General features: G+C 43.6%; 1 protein-coding gene across 2 annotated transcripts in view; it reads right to left on the bottom strand.

The window, feature by feature from the left end:
* The window catches only part of SORCS1 (sortilin related VPS10 domain containing receptor 1), a 423,910-nt gene that overhangs the window by 115,375 nt on the left and 286,305 nt on the right, over positions 1 to 22,230 (bottom strand). For both annotated transcript variants that reach the window (XM_048857873.2, XM_048857874.2), the window contains exon 5: positions 13,003 to 13,076. In XM_048857873.2, the coding sequence (XP_048713830.2) occupies positions 13,003 to 13,076 (74 nt within the window). The remainder of the gene's footprint in view (positions 1 to 13,002; positions 13,077 to 22,230) is intronic.

Genomic DNA, 22,230 nt, shown 5'->3' with positions numbered 1-22,230 from the left:
CCCCTCCTGCCCTGGCCTCTTCATATGACCTTCCTCCCAAATGCCAATTCTCAAGGCTCCCTTTAGGCTCAGAACCAACAGTAGGGGCTGCATTGAGAACTGGGCACTGGGGCAGGGACTATGCAGTACAGAGCCAACAACATATTGGTCAGGTAGATGTGGATGGAAACAAAGAGAAAAGGACGGAGAACACGAGTCTTTCTGTCCACTTGGAAAATACATGTTCTGGTGCTTGTGTGTGGCACAAGGGGTTTAGATGGGAGGAAAAGGCAGAATTCTTACAGGGGCAGGATAAGAGATAGGAAGAGAAGAACTGGCAAGTGGAAACTAGTTTCCTTTCATTAAATTTTTAAAAAGAAATGCTTCTTTTTTCTTCTTCATTAAACCAACTTTGTAACCAGTTGAAAGACAGGAATACTTTCCCCCCAAAATCATTTACATTTTAATTAAAAAAAAACCCTAAACTTGAAATTTTGCAAATGGCACCAACTCTACCCAGTAGATGCATAATTCCCTATATTTGCACCAAAACATAGGCAGTTACATATTCATTTTGCAAGAAAGTTATTATTAAGTATTACTTATGTGTTACAGTAGTCCCTAGAAGCCCTCACCAAGATCAAGGCTCCATGGTACTAGACATGATCTACCTAGTAAGAGACAGTCACAGTCTTGGAAAGCTTACAATCTCAATAGACAAGCGAGACAAAGGAAGTATTGTTATCCTCATTTTACAGGTGGGGAACTGAGGCACAGATGGTGAAATCCTTGCCCTACTGAAACCAATGGGAATTTTGCCATTGACTTTAGTGGGACCAAGATTTCATCTAGAGAGATTAAGTGACTTGCCCAAGGCCTGACCGTGTCAGAGTCAAGAATTGAGCCCAGCTTTCCTGAATCCAGCACTTTAAGCCCAAGATCATCCTCTCTTTAAAAATGCTCAGGCAACAAAGGCCTGATCAAAGTCCATTCAAGTCAATGGGTAAAAATGATGGACCATTTGAAATTAATGGGAGTTTTGCCATTTCAGGCCAAGATTTCAGCCACTGAGAAGACTCATATGGACTCCAATGGGCTTTTGATCAGGCCCCATGTGGGTGTAGAGCTATAGTTAGCAGTAAAAATGCAGATGAGGATGCAAATGGACAGCTTGGAAAATCCAGTTCCAAATTTGATGCTTGAAAACGACATCTGCATACCTGCCCCTGTCCCCCTTTCCAGTCATGAGACGCCAGCAGCTGTCAGTATGTATCCCTTGGCTGGCTCTGTGCTTAGTAATATTTATTTTGAGATGGCTCAGTGCAACATTCCTTCAGTTCCTCATTTTCCATTTCTAATGTTTCTCCATTTCCTCATTCATTACATTACCCAGAAAGGCTAATGAGCCGTAACAGACAGGTGGAAAAGCATGCTTGTTTTTTGAGATCCTTACGCTGAAATCGTCCTATGAGCATAAATATTCTAACAAGCTTTATCCTGTCACAACACAGTCATAAAGTTGCTCTGTTCAGCACATGATAATGGCTTTGTAATTCAATTATTGGGAGTATTTGTCTATGGGGATTTATCTTCTTTTAGCCTCAGCACTTGTGTGAATCCCTTATCATAAATCTCACAAACGCTAAGCCAGCTCCCCCACTCCTCCGGGGCATGTCTTGTCACTTCTCGTTAAAAATGTTGACAGCTTCTTCCAAATTACTCAATGGCAGGAGCTTGTTTTATTTTTAAAGGCCAGAAGCACAACAAAAATGAGATGACGAAGGTAGATCCCTAGACATTACCATTCCCCCCCCCCACACACACACACTGATGATCTTGCAGTGCCTTAAATCCTATCTCTGAATAAGAATTGTAATGCTTTGCACTTATTACAGGCCTTTTTGTCCCAGGTTGTCAAAGCATCTTGCAAACAACAGTTAAGTAAGTTTCCCCAACACTTCATTGAATTATCTGGGTATTATTGCACAGTGCCTGTTTTACAAATTGGTAAAGTGAGGTGGAGAAAGCGGTTTAGGGCCAAATTATGCTCTCAACTGTACAGTTGTAAATCCAGAGTGACTCCACTGATTACACAAGAGTAAATGGCTCCAATTGACTTGGCCAAGGTCACACCGTTATTATGTGGCAAAGCCAAAAACAGAATCCAAGAATGCTGGCAGCTAGTCCTCAAGTCACTAAAACAAACCCCTTCGCAAGGATGGTGGGCACCATTACAAACAATGCTGTTGAGTGCAACTTGGTGAAGATGCAGAAAGTGGTCATTAACAATAAAATACATGGGTCAGATTCTCTTCTATGATCACTTCCCCCCAGCCAGTGCTTTCTACCCCAACAATCTCAGCTGCTCTGGGTTCCTCTAACTTTACACTCTCACCACATGCTGCCTGGGAACAGTACTGAAGTGCCATGAAACATTTCCAAATATAGGGATATATTTTGAACGATAAAAAGATGTCCTTTTTATAGCCTAGTATAAGCATTCTTTTGTTTGGTTTTTGTTTGGGCAGGAATGGTGTCCCTAGCCTCTGTTTGCCAGAAGCTGGGAATGGGCGACAGGGGATGGATCACTTGATGATCACCGATTCTGTTCATTCCCTCTGGGTCACCTGGCACTGGCCACTGTTGGAAGACAGGATACTGGGCTAGATGAACCTTTGGTCTGACCCAGTAGGGCCATTCTTATGTTCTTATGCTTCTCCTCTTTTTCTATTTTTTCCTCTCAAACAAATTCTCTTTTGTGTCAAATATAATGTGTACACAGAGGTATGTAAAATAACTGAGAAAATCCCTTGAGCTCTCTTGACCTAAACTCTGCCTTTCATTTTTGCACTCCCAACCATTCAGCTAGATCTGCTTTTTCACAATTACACACACATGACACAGATCACTTCAGTGAAGGCATTAATTGGCACTGTTGTAAATGAGATCAGACTCAGATAGCTTTATGCAGACACTGGCTAGGGACTCAGGATATCTAGGTTCAATTCCCAGCTCTGACCTAAGCACCTTGGACAAGACCAAAAAAAGGCCATATTTTTAGTGGGCAGCATGGGCCAGAGGAACCAGACCCCAGGATTTGTCCCATTGTTTCTCAGATCAGACAATATAATATGATCAGTTATTCCCACAGCTGTCAATGCACACACCTGGCAGGGCTGTGTTCTGCTCTGTGTGCGTGCTGGACAGAGTCCACAGAAGGCATTTACAGGAAAAATGCAAAGGAAACCATGCTTATTCAGTGAGCTACTCATTAAATATACAACAGAGAGTAAGAATAAAACTTTCCTGGCATGTATCCAGACAGTTAAGTTCACACCAAGTTAGCTGTGTAGCTAACTGCCTCATTTAATGAAATGCAGCTATGGAAGGTTACCCCATGCATGTGTGTGAAGGCAAACTAGCTTCTTACTCAAATACCTGTAGAAGATAAGCATGTTCTTGGGCCCTGGCTAGCAACACAGGGCTCTTCTGCTGAATCACCTCTAACATCAAGCTCTTGTATCCTACGTAAAGATGTATGCATATTTCTGTTGATGAGTGGATCCTATTAGCTCCAGTCCAGGATATAGGCATGAGTTGGAATGAATAGGATTCTGCCCTCATCTAGACAGTATCACTGCCAGCCTTCCCTCGAGATGAATCAGCTGGCATGGGTAGAGTACCCTCCACACCAGGTACCAGGATTACCCACAAATAGTGTATGTCTCTCCTCCCCCATCCCTCACCCTCACCACTCCTAACATGGAGGGTCCGACTTCAAGAAGGGTCAGTTACAAGAATAAGAAGAGCACGTGCAATGAGCCAGCTCAGGATATCATTGCAAGCATTATTATTTCAGGGCCAACCCAGTCAAGAGCTGGGCTCCTGAAGTTCCCTGCCCATGTTAGAATACAGCAAAAGTAGGGGCAACACTAGGTGACAGATGTTCTGAAGCATCTTGACTTGGCTCCTGCCAAAGACAGGCTTCCTGCATACACAGCTATCAGGGATTCAATGAGCTCCAGTTATTAGTGCACTGGACCCAGTCAGGAGACCTGGGTTCAAGTCCTCTGTCTGCCAGACCTGCTATGTGCCTTTGAACACCTCATCTGTGAAGTGAAAATAGAAACAAACAAACACTTTACAAAACACTTTGAGCACCACAGTTGAAAAGTGCTCTATGGGCCTGTTTTAATGACATGGAAGTCAATAGAAAGCCTCCCATTGATTTCAGGGGGCTCCGCACATAGCCCTCTAAGAGATAAGTATTATTATGGCAAATCCGATGGGCCCAGTGGGAAAAGGAACAGGCTTCGTGTGTCTTTGAGCTCCCTCATCTGCCCCCTTCAGGATGGCATGCATGTCCCCACAAAACACAATAGGGATAGGTTCCAGAGTAACAGCCGTGTTAGTCTGTATTCGCAAAAAGAAAAGGAGTACTTGTGGCACCTTAGAGACTAACCAATTTATCTGAGCATAAGCTTTCGTGAGCTACAGCTCAGATGCGATGAAGTGAGCTGTAGCTCACGAAAGCTTATGCTCAAATAAATTGGTTAGTCTCTAAGGTGCCACAAGTACTCCTTTTCTTTTTACAATAGGGATAAAGTCCTAAATCACAGGATTGAGCTTAGAGGCTCCAGCACCCCAGTTCCAGATGGATGGCGAGGACTCAGGGTGTACCAGAGGTCTTCGAACTGTTATCAAAGATTTTCACTGAACATACTGAAATACGTTTGGGATCTTAATTCAGAGAAGAATGCCAACATGGGCATATGCTCCCCTGGTTACATCAGGAGGCAGAGATGTTATACGGACAACGCTGGCTTGCAAACAAAAGATGCCAGAAGCTTGGAATGTTGCCTGTGTGCATTTAAGTAGGATGCACCCTGGCAGAAGTAACTTTTAAGGGAATGTTGAACCTTGTTTTCAGGTGTCCTCAGCACAGTGGTACCTGGGGGCACTGCTTGTCCACCTCCAGGTGCTATTTGCCATATACTTCTATTGCCCTGGAGATTGGGCCTGCTCAAAACTATCAGCAATGGAACAACAGCTCCTGCCCTGGGGCTCTGACCTTTCAAATGATGTTTTTCCAAATCCAAAATCCATTTGGAAACAAACACACGTCGGTCGCTTTAGAAAACCACTAGCCGTTACCCACCAGCCAATGATTTCATTCATTGCCCCATGAGCCTTCATCTGCCATGTGCATGTTTGCTTTATGTCTAAGTTATTAAATGTCTCTTTTTAATTAAATTTTCTGTGCAGCTCAGCTCATCCGCTGTGGCTTTTGAGTCACATCAAGCAGATGATTTTCTGGACACACTGTTGTGCTGCACTTTGATTGGCATCCTCTCCATCAGCCTACAGCAGTCGCCCCACAGTGACTGAAAGGTTTTGTTTGGTGATGCCCAGCAGCTCTTGGAAATAACCCAGACACGACGCTATTCAAACCGGCTCAGCCCACCTGATTTCACCCAGCCAAAAAGCTGACAAGAGCCACTGGAATGGTTTGCTAGATGAGCTCTGACCGCTTGGGTACAATGGAATTTTTAAAAAGCTGTTAGTAGGCTTTTGATGCTGCTTTTCAGTTCCTCTAGAGGCTTCTTTAGTGAACAGAATCCTGGCTTTTAAAATAATTTGCAGTTTCTTTCCCTCTGGAATAACTCACGCAAGAAATTTACTTTTAAAGATGATCTCCATTTACTTTTACCCAGAAGAGGTAAGCTTTCCATCATCCCAAACACATGCCATCCTCCATCCACCCACCCACCCACTCACCTCTCCGTCTGTCTCTCACCCCCTGTCCCTTTTCATACATACATATAAACACAACTCTCTCACCTTCTGTCTGTCCACTTGTCTCTCTTTCTCTTCTGGGTAAAGTGTCAGCTATATGCAGCAGTCAAATTGGAGTCAAACCAATGTCCATTTCCAAACTAATTGATACATAGGATTCTCCTCCAGATGACAGCAAGTTCATAATATTATGGACATACTATTCCCTTGCTGCAAGAAGCAGGACCATATCAATCCATCATCACCTGCTTTGGCTTCTAATCCATCTCCGAATCCAGTTTAAAAATGTCCTTTTATTGTCAAAACTCTCCACGGACTCCCCACCTTCCTCCACCTATGTCCACTTGTTTTTCTGTTGGCTTCTTCTCCTCTTGCAGTCTCCTCCTCCTCCACTCAGCCCCTCACAGAGGCTCTCCTTATTAAGGGGGGGAGGTTCTATCACTCTGGTGCTGTTATGAAACTAGATATGAAACTATCTGCCACCCCTGCACCATCCAATTTAATGAGTCACTTTCTCTGTTATAGAACCTGGACTTGTGATTACTTCCCTTTTCCCCTCACTCATGACTGACTCTTTCTGTGAAACATTTGATGACAATATGTATTAACTAGAGATGAGCTCGAGCTGTAATTGAAAAAAATGGATCTGGATTTCAAACACTCCAGAATTCAAGTAAACTCTGGATCTACTCTAAAGATAGGGGGTATTTGTGAAATTTCAGACATGGATCTGAGGTCAGATTTGGAACCCCTCCTCCGAAGTCTCAGGGTGTCTTAATGTAGCTCCATCTCATAGTGCTAAGGATATTGTATAAAAATAAACTGGACTGTATTGTAGGACAACGTTAGAAGACATGTGTAAATGACCAAAAAGGGGACATCCATTCTGCTTGGAGAGACGACAGTCATGTCCATCCAGAAGATTAATTGTTTGAACTGTATTTTCTCTCTAATTAAGTCTAAACTCTTTGAGGCAGTGACTGTTTCCTTCTCTGTGTTGCACCATGACATGGTTTCATGCCTTCTTTCCCCTTGATACCATGTCAGTAAATATTACAGCTCTCTCCAGAAACTGCCGTTGCAGCATTGCTCTAATGAAAGTGGACAATAAACATACAGTTGACCGCATTCTCTTTGCGGTGGGAACTGTCTTTTCTTTTGTTTCTACAGCAACCAGTACAATAGACTCCTGGTCCATGACCGGTGCTAGATAATACAAATAAGAAACATGAATAACATTGATAAAACTAATGGTTGTATCTGGGCACAAATAATTGGCAAATTGAATTCTTCCCCCCCTCTGTGTACTAATTGCTTACAGCCTTTTGATTTGTCCAATTTAGTAAGTCATTCAAAAATATTCAGAGTTGGATTATGATTCAACCTAACTGAAAAATTTAAATAAAAAAAAATCACATTTTCATATTTTTTTTTACCTTTCTAATCATCTCTAATTATGCTACTCCAACACATTGACTTCAATGGAACTACTTGAGGTGTAAGGTATTACTTTATGTAAATAAGGATATCAGAATGTATCTTTCAATGAGCAATTTTAGGCTGACAGTTTGTTATTTGGATAGGTCATCACCTGTTTGCTAGTATGGGTGGAGTGTAATTGGCTGTCAGAGTAACAAGGTATTGTTGTTGCTCTTCGATTGGATGACTAAAACGTTTATAAACAGGAGGAGGGACACTAAAGTGATTTCAAGATGGCCGCTCCAGATACTTTACACCAATCTCATTCACATTTGTATTTGTGAAACTTTCACTTTCTGCGAACATTCTTACCAAAAAACCACACTTCTGTGAATGTGTGCAGAACATGGCTACAAACAGTCACAAATGTCATCAAAGAGAATTCAGGTGGGTTATTCAAACTAATGTTCCCAAACATTTTAATGAAGCATTTGCCCAGCTGTACTAACCATGGTTTCACGCCTTCTTTCCCCTTGATACCACGTCAGTAAATATTGCACCTCTCTCCAGAAAACTGCCAATGCAGCATTGCTCTGATGAACTGGTACTGCCCCGATAGCGTTTCAGCAAAATATTGAAAACGGAAATACTTCATCAAAAAACTGCAACATTTTGATACAAAATGGCGCTGGGATGCCTCCTGGTAGTTGTAGTTGGATGCCTTATGCTCCCATTCCATGGGCTGGGCTCTCCAATGCACTACTTTCTCCCCTCTTGTTGAGGGACTGCATCAGGCTGTGGTGATCATGGGAGATGTCGGTTCTTAGCATATCACCACACTTAGAGCACATCAAACGTATTAATTAAATTTTCCTCAAAGCGCCCTTATAAGAGAGAGAAGTGTCAACCTCATCCCTCTTTTTTCCAGATGAGAAAGCCCCAGGCCTCTGTTTGTTGTAGAGGTTTGAGTTCATCTGAGCACCCCTCACCTGATATCTCCCACCGTGAGGTAACATCATAATCCGTTCCACAGCAACCAGTCTGGATGTCAGAGAATGACTTTTAGCTGCAGGTGAAGGGATAAACAGGGGCAACGATAAGCCCTGAAGAATCAAAGATTCTGTTTTTATGGTAATGACTCCCTTCTAATGAAAGAGAGAACACAGGAATACAGAGTTCATATGATCTACAAGCAGCTGAATTCTCTCTAAGTGGAACATTTTCTCAAAGTTTTGGAGAAGGTGTCAGCAGATTACTTTAATGTTGTTTTTCTGTGGTTTAAATTCCTCTGGGGACTTTCACGTAGCAGCCAAAAATAAGAAAAAGAAAATTCTCTTGGAAACGTATACAAAAAAGGCAGTGGGAAAGATGAAATGGTTTCTCTGGTAACATTTACAGTCAGATCTTTTTCTACAGGAACATTAGCAGCCCTTGGTGAATTCATTCATAAGACTTTTTATGTGAGGACTATTTATGTGAGGGCCATAGCAGGGTCAAATGGCAATTAAAATATAATAGTGAGCAATTAGGAATTTAAGCTTTGATCTGATTAGCAATAGAGTGTGTTTTAAAAGCCTATAAAGCCTCCTGAAAGTTTCTTTCCTGTCAAATAAAACATAAATGCATGATGTATATAACTGCAACCCTGAGAGGGCCCAAGGCCCAGGGTTAAACTCAATGCTTTGCCTCGCAGCCCATCCTGGTGGCTTTAAGCCACTTTTGTGGCTTCCTGATCCTGGACCATTCCAAAGGCTGGAGAGATCCTGAAGTAATTTACCAGCCCCAGGGACCAATCTGAATTACACCATCTCCCCAGGATGCTCCACAATCTCTGTAGCACTGTATGATGTGGCTCCACCCCTGACTTGTTCCTCCCACTCCCAGCCCAGTCCCTGGCTCACCTCCTACACCTGGGCTGCAATGGGATCCTCAGAACATAGGCTTACCACGGTCTTCTGTGGTTCCTGCTCAAGGGGAATCCTCCTTCAGCCTGAACCAGCGAGGATCTCACCCAATATTTTCTCTGTTGAAGGACTGTAACTCTGAAATGTTATCTCTCAAAGCACACTTCTGCTCTGAAGAGTAACTGTAAAAGTAGCATCATGGGTTTTGAGCTGATCCTGTCCCAGTGATTTCTAGATCATATCTGCTCAGTTTAAAATGATTAAAAAATAAAGATAGGTTCTCACTAGCTGTCACCACCATAAACACAATCTGGGATCTAAGAGTCAAGATGGGTTCTTTCTGGCTTGCACATCACCACCAACAATAAAGGTTCTGCAGAACACGTTCTGCTCTGGGTTACGCATGTGCAAAACCCCCTGGGCTTGACTCTCTGTTGCCTTGCTCCTCATGGAGTCATTTACACTAAAATGATTCAGCAGAGTTTTGCCCTGGTGGAAATTATTGAATCGGAAAGCAGGCCAATGGAGAATCAGGTTCACTGTTGTCATATACTGTCATCAATAATCCCAGTTTTTTCTAGTGGGGATGCAGAACTCTGAGGGTAGAATTTGGCCATTCAATGGAAATTAGTGAGCAATTCTGGTTAGAATGCGTGAGCCAGAGTAAAATCTAACTCCCCTTTCTATAACTGTGTTAGTTTCTCGGAAAGCAGAATTACAGTTTAGCATGCATCAATGACCAAAATATATCAAAGACATCCCATTCTAGGTGAAGCTAACAGCTTTTGGTTTCTTGTTTAGTTTGTGTTTGTGGGAAGATTGGTAGGTGATTGGAGCCGTTTTTAATCTTATTTGTTATTCTTTGATTTGCAGTGCTTTTGAAATTCCTGGTTTTACTTCTCTTTTTTGCTAGACCCTCAGAGGACTTCAAGGTTGTATCTCTGTGGAAAGGAACATTAATCATTATCATCATTATTCTCATTGCTGGTGTCCATCAGTTCAATATATGATAAATCTCTCTTATGCCTAATGACAGGCAGACTTCAAAACACTTGGATTTTAGTATGGATAATAAGCATTTAAGAGTGTGGATGCTCATTCAAGCAATATAGCTGGACAGCTCTTCTTACAAGGTTCTCTGCTCTTTCTGCTTTTATCAGGCCAGAAATACCATGGGAAATCGTGGAAGCTTCTGGTCCTGTCTGGAAGCCAGAAGGGCAGAGATGAGTGAACATTTTTTTTTAAAAATGGAGAAAAAATTTCCAGGTGGCAAAAGTTTCAGCAAAGTCCAGGTTAAAGGGAAAGAGGAAGCTTTGGAATAGAGACAGGTTCAAACCAAAATCTTGGATCTAAAATTTGGGGAGGTGTTCAAAATTCAAATATGGAGCTGGATCTAAATTTGGCCTATGTCCTTTACTTCTATTGTGGTTCGAACTAAAACAGTGGACCCAAACACCCTTGAAGCATTCAAAATCTATGGTTTTTGGCCTGGGATCATCTCTAATTTGGGGTCAAAGAGGGGTCCTATTTTTGCTGACTGAATTCAGTTGCTATACTATTTATTAATGTATCTATCTGTAACAGGGTTCATGACCCACCCCTCTTCCTAGGGCCTGCTTGCCCTCCCCAATAAGGCTCAGAGAGGCTTCAGGGTTGTGCAACACCTGTGTCTTTATTAACTTAATTTCGTCCCACCACAAGTGTCCATCTATGTACAAGCTTTACAGGATTAGTCACCTCCTTTACAGGCAGAGTCAGCCTTCCACTAGGAGACTTCCAGTTCACTGACTCACTGACTGATTGCTCCCTGGATACTGCCCCAGCCTTCTGGCTCCCTCCCAACCTTCATAGCCCTTGGCTTGTCAGGCCAGCAGGTGTTGCCAATCCTTAGGCAGGCATCAGGCTTTTTCCATCAGCCCTAATCTGCTTCCCCTGATTGCAGCTGACTGGGCAGGGGCTAATTAGGTGCTTTTGCACTGGCGCCCTGCTACACTATCCCACGAAGAATGTCCTTCTAAGGGCCAGATTCAAACGTGATATGTAAGGTGATGTAAACCAGACCTCGGAGTTTCTGCTCTCAGTTAAACTACTACCTCCATCTGAAACTGATGGAAGTGACTCCAGTTGCATAGGAGTGTAACTGAGAACAGGGTCCAGCCTCCATACAATAATTTAGACCTACCTCTGAATTTGTCCTTTAGTACCATCTGTGCTGGAAAACAGACCAGCGCAACTTATTGTGCTCAGTCCAATGTGCTCATGCTTTCCTTTTCACGCAGGTTTATGTTACACTAATTGCTTGTTGCCGGAAGGTGAGGAGATATTTAGTGATAAACACTTTAGTGTCATGCAATTCCAGTGCATTATTTCAGATATGCAGTGTAGAGACAACTGTCTGCTGTCCACTGAACAAAACAATGGGAGCTGAACAATCTCAAATGTTAAGGAAGTTTGGACCCAGATCCAGATATGACCCTTGAGGGTGGCTGCAGTCTCTATAACAAGCTGATTCTAAAGCCTCAGTTGAAACATCGATTAAAGACATTCAATACATGAAGATTGTGAGATGAACAGATACTATGGCAACGGGGACCATAGTAGTACCAAAGAGAGGTAAAACCTGTTAAATTAGAGTAGGGGTGGCCAACCTGAGCCTGAAGGAGCCAGAATTTACTAATGAACATTGCCAAAGAGCCACAGTAGTATGTCAGCAGCTCCCGCTCCCAGCGCCTCCCGCCCACCAGCAGCCCTGCCAATCAGCGCCTCCCCCTCCCTCCATCCCTGCACCTCCCAATCAGCTGTTTCTTGGCATGCAGGGGGCTCTGAGGGGAGGAGGAGGGAGAGGAGCGAGGGCATGGCAGGAAGGGGTGGTGGGGGCAGGGCCTGCAGCAGAGCCAGGGGTTGAGCAGTGAGCACCCCCCGGCACATTGGAAAGTTGGCACCTGTAGCTCCAGCCCCGGAGTCGGTGCCTAGACAAGGAGCCGCAGATTAACTTCTGAAGAGCCGCATGTGGCTCAGGAGCCATGGGTTGGCCACCCCTGAATTAGGGGATGGGTGGACCCATTTCTGAATTCAAACTCTGTGGCACAGGCTCCTGCCTACTTCACAGTTTTGCAGTCCAGTAGTATTCCCAGAAGTGGTGAAACATTTATGCAGTAGGGCTGATCCCATATGTATACATCTATCTTTGGCCTTGAAATTGGACTAGAAATCTTGGAACATTTGCCACCTGTTTAGTAGAACATGGCAACAATGCACAATGATTTAAGAGTGGAAGTGAAGAAAAATATTGTCTGTCATAGTGTAATGATGTCCGACATCCTGGTCGCTACTGGGGTTTGAACCAGTGATAACCTGAGCTAAAAGCATGAGCCTACACAGCTTGAGCTAAAGGACTATGGGTGAAAGCCTGGCTGCTTAAGCCAGTGGCAAAACTACCATGGACTTCAGTGTTCCCAGGATTTTCGGGAGCTGAAGTAGATTCATATTCTCCATGGCTTGGGTGCCGAGGGGAACATATACATGAGAGACAGTTGCCCTGCACATGTCAGTCCTGCACACGTAACAGCACGGCAGAAAGCAATGGTCAGCACTAAGAAGATGAAGGCTACTTCTCAAAGTGTTATGATTTGTGCTAGTGTGGTGGCTAGGAGCCCTAATCATGCACCGGGACACCATTGTGCAAGGCGCTGTACAAGCCCAGAATAAGACGACAGTCTCCGCCCCGATGGGAAAAAATTAACCTCAACACTAAAACAGAAGAGCAAAAGGTCTGAGTGATGACGTTTGTCTCCTTCAGCAACGCCTCGTCAGCCCCAGAGCTTTCATTTGAAAGCACCACCACCTCCACATACACATGGTGGAGCTGTGTTTGTGAAACCAAAAAATGTGCTTTGTTACTTACCAGTAGAACCTGTTTGGTGCGACACCCTCCTGGAGAAGCTGCCATCTTCTGCCAAACTCAACCGAACTGTATAACTGGAGACAAAACAGAGTACAATCACTGTACCTTCCTGACCTCTTTCTTTTAATCTTCAAAAATCACATTAAAGTATGAGAATAAACATAGCCAACAAAGGAACAGAACTGCGACCCATACCACTTTGCAAGTGTTCTCTGGCATCCCTTGCTCCCGAGGCAGGGCCTCCAAAGTGAAAGGGCTGATCTGTGGACAGCCAGGAGACTCTGACTATAATGGAAAGGAAGAGCACGCCCTACAGAACAGAGTGTGACATTCCCCAGGCCCTTTCATGGTTTTGGAAAGGCTATGGGAAGTGAGGGGTTCTGTGGCACTGGGTGGGGGGTGGTGGGAAGTGGAGGGGCTACACCCAGAATTATGCATTTATTCCTCTTGTGTGCTACAGATCCGAGCTCTCCAGTGGCGCGCTCCACCAGACAGCACAGCTAGGGGCTGTAAGGGTTCTGGGAAATGGCAGAGGTGGTTCCCAGGAGATCTGTAAACTGTGCGCCTGCACTTGTCACAAACTACTCATTAATGGGGTACAGCCTGTCATGGCCACTACTACAGCCCATGGGTTGCAGCTCAACTGCACAAGTGCCCTGCCTCCTGGATGGGGAGGAGAAATTGACTCAAGTTTGTCTACTGTGCAAATCCTATTTTACTTGCTCTTTGCACAGGGAAACTGGGAACCATCTTTCTATAGACCTGCCCCATATTTTATGATACTTTAATTACTCTCACCTAACTTACATCATGCTCTTGGGGATTTCAGGCACAGGTCATTCTCTGCATGCACTGTTGCCCACTACTGAATAGAATCAGCGGGTAGCCGTGTTAGTCTGTAGCCACAAAAACGACAAGGAGTCTGGTGGCACCTTAAAGATTAACAGATTTATTTGGGCAGAAGCTTTCGTGGCTAAAACACCACTTCTTCAGATGCAAGAATACTCTACTGAATAGAGTATCTCTGAAATGCTGGAACTAAAACATGCCTGTGTACCATTTGCAATTCTCTCGCACTTTGGTACCTGACTGAAAGGAAGCAGAAATAACCCTTGGTATCACTGACAGCCCCTGGAGATTCAACCACGGTTCCAATGGCAGAGGCCAGTGGTATTCAGAGGGGAAAAAATACTTGCACGGACTGTTGCAAATGATGCATATAAGCAGTTAGCTGCTAAACATAGCGATTGTGTCTGCATGCAACTGCAAACAGTTACCTACAGTTGACGGAGACATGTAACTCAGAGTCTAGCTCTTTTAGGTGATACCAGATAATAAAGGTTTCGGGGTAGTAGCATTTTTTACTTTCATCCTAAATTTATGCTTGCAAAGGCTGCTGAATTTACAGCCATACATAATGGAGATATGAAAGTTACTTACCTGTAAGCGAGGTTCTTCGAGAGGGACTCTACATATTCCCACTCTTGGGAGAGTTTAGAATGTAGTATGCATATTAAGTTGGCTGGTGGGTAAGGAGCACTAGCTAAACAAGGACTGTGGCATCCATCTACCAATCTGTGCATTTTACCTAGTTGCAATATCTAACAAATAATGGCTTGGAAACATGCGTATTGAATGCCACGTGACTGCTCTAAAAATTTCTATTATTAGAACCTGTTTCAAACATGCCACCAAGGCTGCAATCTCTCTAGTGGAGTCTACAGTCAGATTAGGGCCCCGGGGCGGGGGGGGGGGGGAATAGGAGGGAGAGATTGTGAAGCTTGCTTGTAAGTTTCTAGTATACACTCTCTGACCCATCTTGATAATGGATGTGTGGAAATAGGATTTCCTTTACAGTTACCAGCATATGAAACAAACAATTTAAGTGAAAATCTAAAGTCTTTAGTCCTATCCAAATAGAAGAATAAAACTCTTTTTGTATCCAAATAATATAGCTTTGATTCTCCTCTTATTCGAATGAGGTCGGGGCGGGGGGGAAGAGAGGGAGGCAACACTGGCAATGTGATGGACTGATTGATAAGGAAATTTGAGATGACTTTTGGTATGAATCTAGGATGTGGATGAAGAACTACTTTGTCCTTATAAAAGGTTGTAAATGAAGGGTCAGCCATTAAGGCATGAAGTTCACTAATCCTCCTAGCTGATGTTATTGCTATAATAAAGACAGTCTTAATTGATAAATGAAATAAGGAACACGAAGATAAGGTGGAGACATAAGCTGTGACAGCACTAAAGTGCCATGGTGCCACAGGTGGGGTACAAACTTAGTAACTCTTTAAAAACTTAATACCCTCATGCAAGAATACCGATTTACCATCTATTGGTATATGAGAAGCTGCCAAAGCAACAAATAAACCTTTATCCTTTAAATATAACAAATACTCTAATATAGATTGAATAGGGCATGACACAGGATCGATATTCTATCAGATATCCACAGTAAAAACCATTTCCATTTTGATTCATAATATTTTCTAGTTGATTTTCTTCTGGCATTAAGAAGAACATGTTGAATATCCATAGAGAAAGACCTCTCCAACTCTGTTGGAGACTGATTGCTTATGCTCTCAGATGAAATGATAATGGATCAGGATGGTAAACTGTCCCTTATTGTTGTTTCAGAACGTCTGGAAAAATCTCTAGTTTCTTTTGGAAAGAAGAAGCAACCCCGTGAACTACGGCTATCAGTATCATTTTGGCCGAGACCTGTCCTATTTTTCTCACAGTCTTCAACACCAGAGGAAATGGTGAGAATGCATACATTAGTTCTGCATCCCATCCACGGAGCAACGCACCTGCCAGAGAGTGACATGGTTCACTCACCCCTGTGGCGCCTTCTGGTGGCTGTTTTGTGAATTAGCTCTGCCAGCTGGTGGGCCCTCTTCTGGTGGCATCTCACTGCCATCACTTCAGTTCCCGGACCCACGTCGCTTCCAGGAATGCAGTGTCCCCTTCATGATACAGCCCTCCGGCTATGCCGCACTCTGTGCTCCCCCTTTCCAGGGGACAGTATTGCAGGACCTCAGTCCAGCCACTTCCTCAGTGGTGAGTGGGGGCAAGGGGAACCCAGGCCCGCCCAATACTCTGGCTCCTGGCCCAGGGACCCTGTAGATAACCTCCACTTGCTGCATCCCCTCTGACTCCTCAGTTAATTTCCCTGGGGCACCTCCCCGTGGCCTCCAGCACCTTCTTCACCCTGACCTCAGGGCTTCAGCCTGCCAGTTTTAGCTAAGCCTGCCAGTCCTAGCATCTAGCCAGGAGTCCTCTCGAGCTTCCCCAGTCCCTGCTAGCACTCCTTCCTCCTCCTAGGAGTCTAATTTTCCCTCCTCAAGCTCCAGGCAGCTACTGAACTTGCTCTGCCCTGCAGCTCTTCTCATATGGGTCTGCCTGGCCCTGATTGGCTGCTCCTCTCAGCCCTTCTCTGATTGGCTACCTCCTGTGCAGCCTCCCTAGGACTCTATTAACCCCTTAGAGCCCAGTGTGGGACAGTCGGCCCATCACACAAAGATTGAGTATCCACTCCCACTCTGGAACAAAAACAGCAGCATTTCCTGCTGAATCTTATAGCAATTAGATCTATCTTTGGCGCACCCCAAAGAGCAAAGATGTCTCTGATTACAGAGTCTTTCAAAGACCCTTGTGCATCTGTGTAGATTCCCTGCTTAGTTCTGGCTGAGGGATCCAGTCTGCTGTAAAGCTATCGGACTCATCCTTTGGGCTATACACCAGTCTCAAAGTTTCATTGCCTCCTTGCAAAGCTGTGGTGATAGGGCGTCCCCTTATCTGTTTACATAGTACATTGCTGTCATATTGTCTGTGGCCACTTGAACCACCGACCCTTGAATCTGGGGGAGAAATGGTCTGAGTGCCAACCAAATTGCGCTTGATTCCAGAATGCTACTATGAAGACAACCTTCCTGTTGACCCCAGAGTCCCCTTGTTACAAACTTCTCGAGCTGTGCACCTTAGCCTATTTTTGTGGAGCCTGCTGTGATGATCCTAGATAGGACTGGATAACACCCCTCTCAGAACATTTCCCTCATCCATCCACCACCAGATGGATCTTTGGATTTCCCTGGGAACTGTAATGATCATATCCCTACTGGGCGCCTGCAGTCTGATGTTCTTTGATAACCAGTGCTGGGGCAGTTTCATCCTAAACCTTGCATAAGTTGTGACATATGTACCGTTATACCCATTAGTGATAGAAAAAATATTTACTCTTTGAGATGGAATCAGCAGCAAAGATTGAAAGGTACACTTTATCTTCAGGGACTTCTCCCTCAGAAGGTATGCTTTTGCTGTTTGGGAATCGAGAAGAGCTCCTATGAATAGAATTTTCTGTGATGGGGTCAGTAATGATTTTTTAAAATTTATTAAAGAAACCAAAATTTCAGAATAGAGGGCATGCAAATTTTGTGACTTCTTCCAGCTCATCCTCTGAGGTTGCTAGTAGGAGCCAGTCATCAAAATATGGAAACACAGAAACCCCTCATCTCTTGAAGAATGCTGCTACTCCAGATAGACATTTTTAAAGACTTGAGGTGCCAAGGAGAGGCCAAAAGGGAGGGCTCTGTATTGGAAATGGTCCTGCCCTACAGCAAAATGAAGGTACTTCCTGTACGATGGTCTTATTGAAATATGAAAGTAAGCTTCTTTGAGATCCAGAGCAATAAACCAATCTAGAAAGGATAGGGAAGGAATATAGGATCTTAGGGTTAATATTCTGAAATGCATCTTTCAGATGTACTTGTTTAGCTTCCTTAGATCTAAGACTGGACGAAGATCTCCATCTTTCTTTGGAATTAGAAAATAGCAGGAGCAGAACCCTTGATTCCTGAGATTTATTGGAACCTTCTCTATTGCTGTCTCCATTAGCAGAGAATTGATCCCTGATCTTAACAATGTCCCTGTGTGGGGTTCCTGAAAAGAGAGGGAGAGGAAGGTTGGTTTGGAGGAAGGGTATCAGCCTGGATGGTATAACCATTCTTTATAGTATCCAATACCCATCTGTCTGTGGTGATCTTTAGCCACTCACTCTAACATTGACTTAAAAGGTCTCCAAATGTAAGGAAAACAGGATTCAACATTGCTTTGCTGCTCTCAAACACCACTGAAAACCTGCAGTCTCACTGCAAGCAAAGAAGCCGTGATAGGCCAATTATTTTGCTTCATTTTGGGCTTGAATGACCATCTCTTGTATGACTGAGAAGCAAAAGACTGTTGTTGTTGGTATTGGTAGTGATGTCTATTTTTGTTGAATGAAGAAGAATAAGGTGGGTTATACTGTCTTTGGAATCTGAAAAGGTCAAAAAGATCTCCTTTTGAAAGTCTGCAAAAGACCCAGGGACCTAGATGTAGATCTAGTCTCTTTCATTTTTTCCAATAACTCATTGGTATTTGAACTACACAAGCAGTTGCCTTCAAATGGAAAGTCCTCAACTTTAGATTTTGTTCCCTGTGGAAAAGAAGAGGAGCATAGCCAGGCATGTCTTCTGAGAGTTCTTACTGTTGCCACTGGGCTTGAAGACACATCTGAGACAGCAAAGGACAGCCTTTATGCTTGCTTACCAATGTTTTGACCCTCCTTAAAGAGGGAATTAGTGACTCTGGGAAAGGAGAAGAGCATAGCACTTCTTCTGCCAGGGAGGAGAAGGGAGAATTTGAGAAGGACGGGAGATGAACTAGGGAAATATAACCTAGATGGAGCTACTATAAGGTGGATGAATAACTGCTTGGAAAATAGTTCCCAGAGAGTAGTTATCAGTGGTTTACAGTCAAGTTGGAAGGGCATATTGAGTGGAGTCCCACAGGGATCAGTTCTGGGTCTGGTTCTGTTCAATATCTTCATCAATGATTTAGATAATGGCATAGGCAGTACGCTTATAAAGTTTGCAGACGATACCAAGCTGAGAGGGGTTGCAAGTGCTTTGGAGGATAGGATTAAAATTCAAAACAATCTGGACAAACTGCAGAAATGGTCTGAAGTGAACAGGATGAAATTCAATAAGAACAAATGCAAAGTATTCCACTTAGGAAGGAACAATTAGTCACACACATACAAAATGGGAAATGACTGCCTAGAAAGGAGTCCTGTAGAAAGGGATTTTGTGGTCATAGTGGATCACAAGCTAAATATGAGTCAACACTGTAACACTGATCCAAAAATAGCAAACATCCTTCTGGGATGCATCAGTAGGAGTGTTGTAAGCAAGACATGAGAAGTAATTCTTCCGTTCTATACTGTGCTGATTAGGCCTCAACTGGAGTATTGTGTCCAGTTCTGGGCGCCACATTTCAGGAAAGATGTGGACAAATTGAAGAAAGTCCAGAGAAGAGTAACAAAAATGATTACGGTCTAGAAAACATGACCTATGAGGGAAGATTGAAAAAAAATTGGGTTTTTTTAGTCTGGAGAAGAGGAGACAAAGGGAACATAACAGTTTTCAAGTACATAAAAGGTTGTTAGAAGGAGGAGGGAGAAACATTATTCTCCTTAACCTCTGAGGATAGAACAACAAACAATGGGCTTAAATTGCAGCAAGGGCAGTTTAGGTTGGACATCAGGAAAAGCTTCCTAACTGTCAGGTGGTTAAGTACTGGAATACATTGCCGAGGGAGGTTCTGGAATCTCCATCATTGAAGATTTTTAAGAGCAGGTTAGACAAACATCTGTCAAGGATATTTTAGATAATACTTAGTCCTGCCATGAGTGCAAGGGACTGGACTAGATGATCTCTCGAGGTCCCTTCCAGTCCTATGATTCTATGATTTTAAATCTTTCAGTTGAACAGAAGGAGTATTGTTACAGTACAAAACAGGGAATAAACAGACTTGGCTTCTATTCTCAGCTTGCATGACCTTGGGCAACTCACTTAATATTACTCACTTAATATCTCTCTCTCTCAGTTCCCCCATTTTATAGACAGGATAATACCTCACAAGGATGTTTATAAGTTACCTACATTAACTAGAGCTCTTTCAAAAACGGTAAGTTCTTTTAAACATTTTGAAATATCCTTTGAAAAAGATATCCCTTTTCCTTTCCCCTTCCTTTCTCAATTGCAAAAAAAGAAAAAGGAAAAAAAAAAAGAAGGGATGAAAAGAATGGGGAAATACAAGAAAAAGATGATAACAAGGGAAAGGAAGGAGGAAAACATTTTTGGTTTTGATTTGAAAACCGAAATATTTTCAATTTTCCATTTTCAGGATTTTGTGTTTAAAAAGTGGAAAATTTTAGATGCATGTGAAAAAAAAATCAGAGAAGTTTCCTTTTATCAAGAAGGAAAGAATGGAGGCACCTTAACAAACATCTTTATTCAGTCACTAGTGAAAAGGGGGTACAGGCTTTCCACCCTTGTCTGCCTCTCATTCTACAGCTTCTCTAGACTGTCACAACAAAACATTGAGCACTATTATTATTGTCACATCACAGAAATCTCCAGTTGTGTTAACAGTGCACCAGCAACAGTGTGTCTGAACTGAGAGGAATAAAAAGAAAACCTTGATGGAATTGTTTTAAATGGAGGAAATATGCATTGCTCTTCATTGTATCTGGTCTTTCACACCTCACTACGTTCACATCACAACTTCTAGTTACACCTGCACTAAATGCAGGGGACGTTTTATGTGTTCTTAGGAACTGTTCTTGGTTCCCTGGAAGCCAGTGGCAAAAGCTCCCATTGTGTTTGGTGGGATTGACTGGGATTAGGCCCATAGAGAGTTGCATCTACATAGGGCATCGAGGGATCCTCCTCATTTGCCAGCAGCTGAGCTTCTATAATACGCAATTATTCATCTTGGTTTCCAACGTGCAAAATGGTGACATGTTAACTGGAGAGTTATTACAGATTCTCCTGACACTGGCTGTGGAACATCTCACGAGTGTTCAAGGTAATTCCACTTCAGCCAACAGCACAAAATAAATACTTTTACCATGAAGTAGCGTGAGATGTGCACGTCCAGCTTTTTAGAAAAGCTGGACGTGCACAAGTCCATGGGGCCGGACGAGTTGCATCCGAGAGTGCTGAAGGAACTGGCGGCTGTGATTGCAGAGCCATTGGCCATTATCTTTGAAAACTCGTGGCGAACCGGGGAAGTCCCGGATGACTGGAAAAAGGCTAATGTAGTGCCAATCTTTAAAAAAGGGAAGAAGGAGGATCCTGGGAACTACAGGCCAGTCAGCCTCACTTCAGTCCCTGGAAAAATCATGGAGCAGGTCCTCAAAGAATCAATCCTGAAGCACTTGCATGAGAGGAAAGTGATCAGGAACAGCCAGCATGGATTCACCAAGGGAAGGTCATGCCTGACTAATCTAATCGCCTTCTATGATGAGATTACTGGTTCTGTGGATGAAGGGAAAGCAGTGGATGTATTGTTTCTTGACTTTAGCAAAGCTTTTGACACGGTCTCCCACAGTATTCTTGTCAGCAAGTTAAGGAAGTATGGGCTGGATGAATGCACTACAAGGTGGGTAGAAAGCTGGCTAGATTGTCGGGCTCAACGGGTAGTGATCAATGGCTCCATGTCTAGTTGGCAGCCGGTATCAAGTGGAGTGCCCCAAGGGTCGGTCCTGGGGCCGGTTTTGTTCAATATCTTCATAAATGATCTGGAGGATGGTGTGGATTGCACTCTCAGCAAATTTGCGGATGATACTAAACTGGGAGGAGTGGTAGATACGCTGGAGGGGAGGGATAGGATACAGAAGGACCTAGACAAATTGGAGGATTGGGCCAAAAGAAATCTGATGAGGTTCAATAAGGATAAGTGCAGGGTCCTGCACTTAGGACGGAAGAACCCAATGCACAGCTACAGACTAGGGACCGAATGGCTAGGCAGCAGTTCTGCGGAAAAGGACCTAGGGGTGACAGTGGACGAGAAGCTGGATATGAGTCAGCAGTGTGCCCTTGTTGCCAAGAAGGCCAATGGCATTTTGGGATGTATAAGTAGGGGCATAGCGAGCAGATCGAGGGACGTGATCGTTCCCCTCTATTCGACATTGGTGAGGCCTCATCTGGAGTACTGTGTCCAGTTTTGGGCCCCACACTTCAAGAAGGATGTGGATAAATTGGAGAGAGTCCAGCGAAGGGCAACAAAAATGATTAGGGGTCTGGAACACATGAGTTATGAGGAGAGGCTGAGGGAGCTGGGATTGTTTAGCCTGCAGAAGAGAAGAATGAGGGGGGATTTGATAGCTGTTTTCAACTA

Source organism: Caretta caretta, chromosome 7 (genome assembly GCF_965140235.1).
Source record: "Caretta caretta isolate rCarCar2 chromosome 7, rCarCar1.hap1, whole genome shotgun sequence".
NCBI lineage: Eukaryota > Metazoa > Chordata > Testudines > Cheloniidae > Caretta > Caretta caretta.
This window is presented reverse-complemented; position numbering and strand designations above follow the sequence as displayed.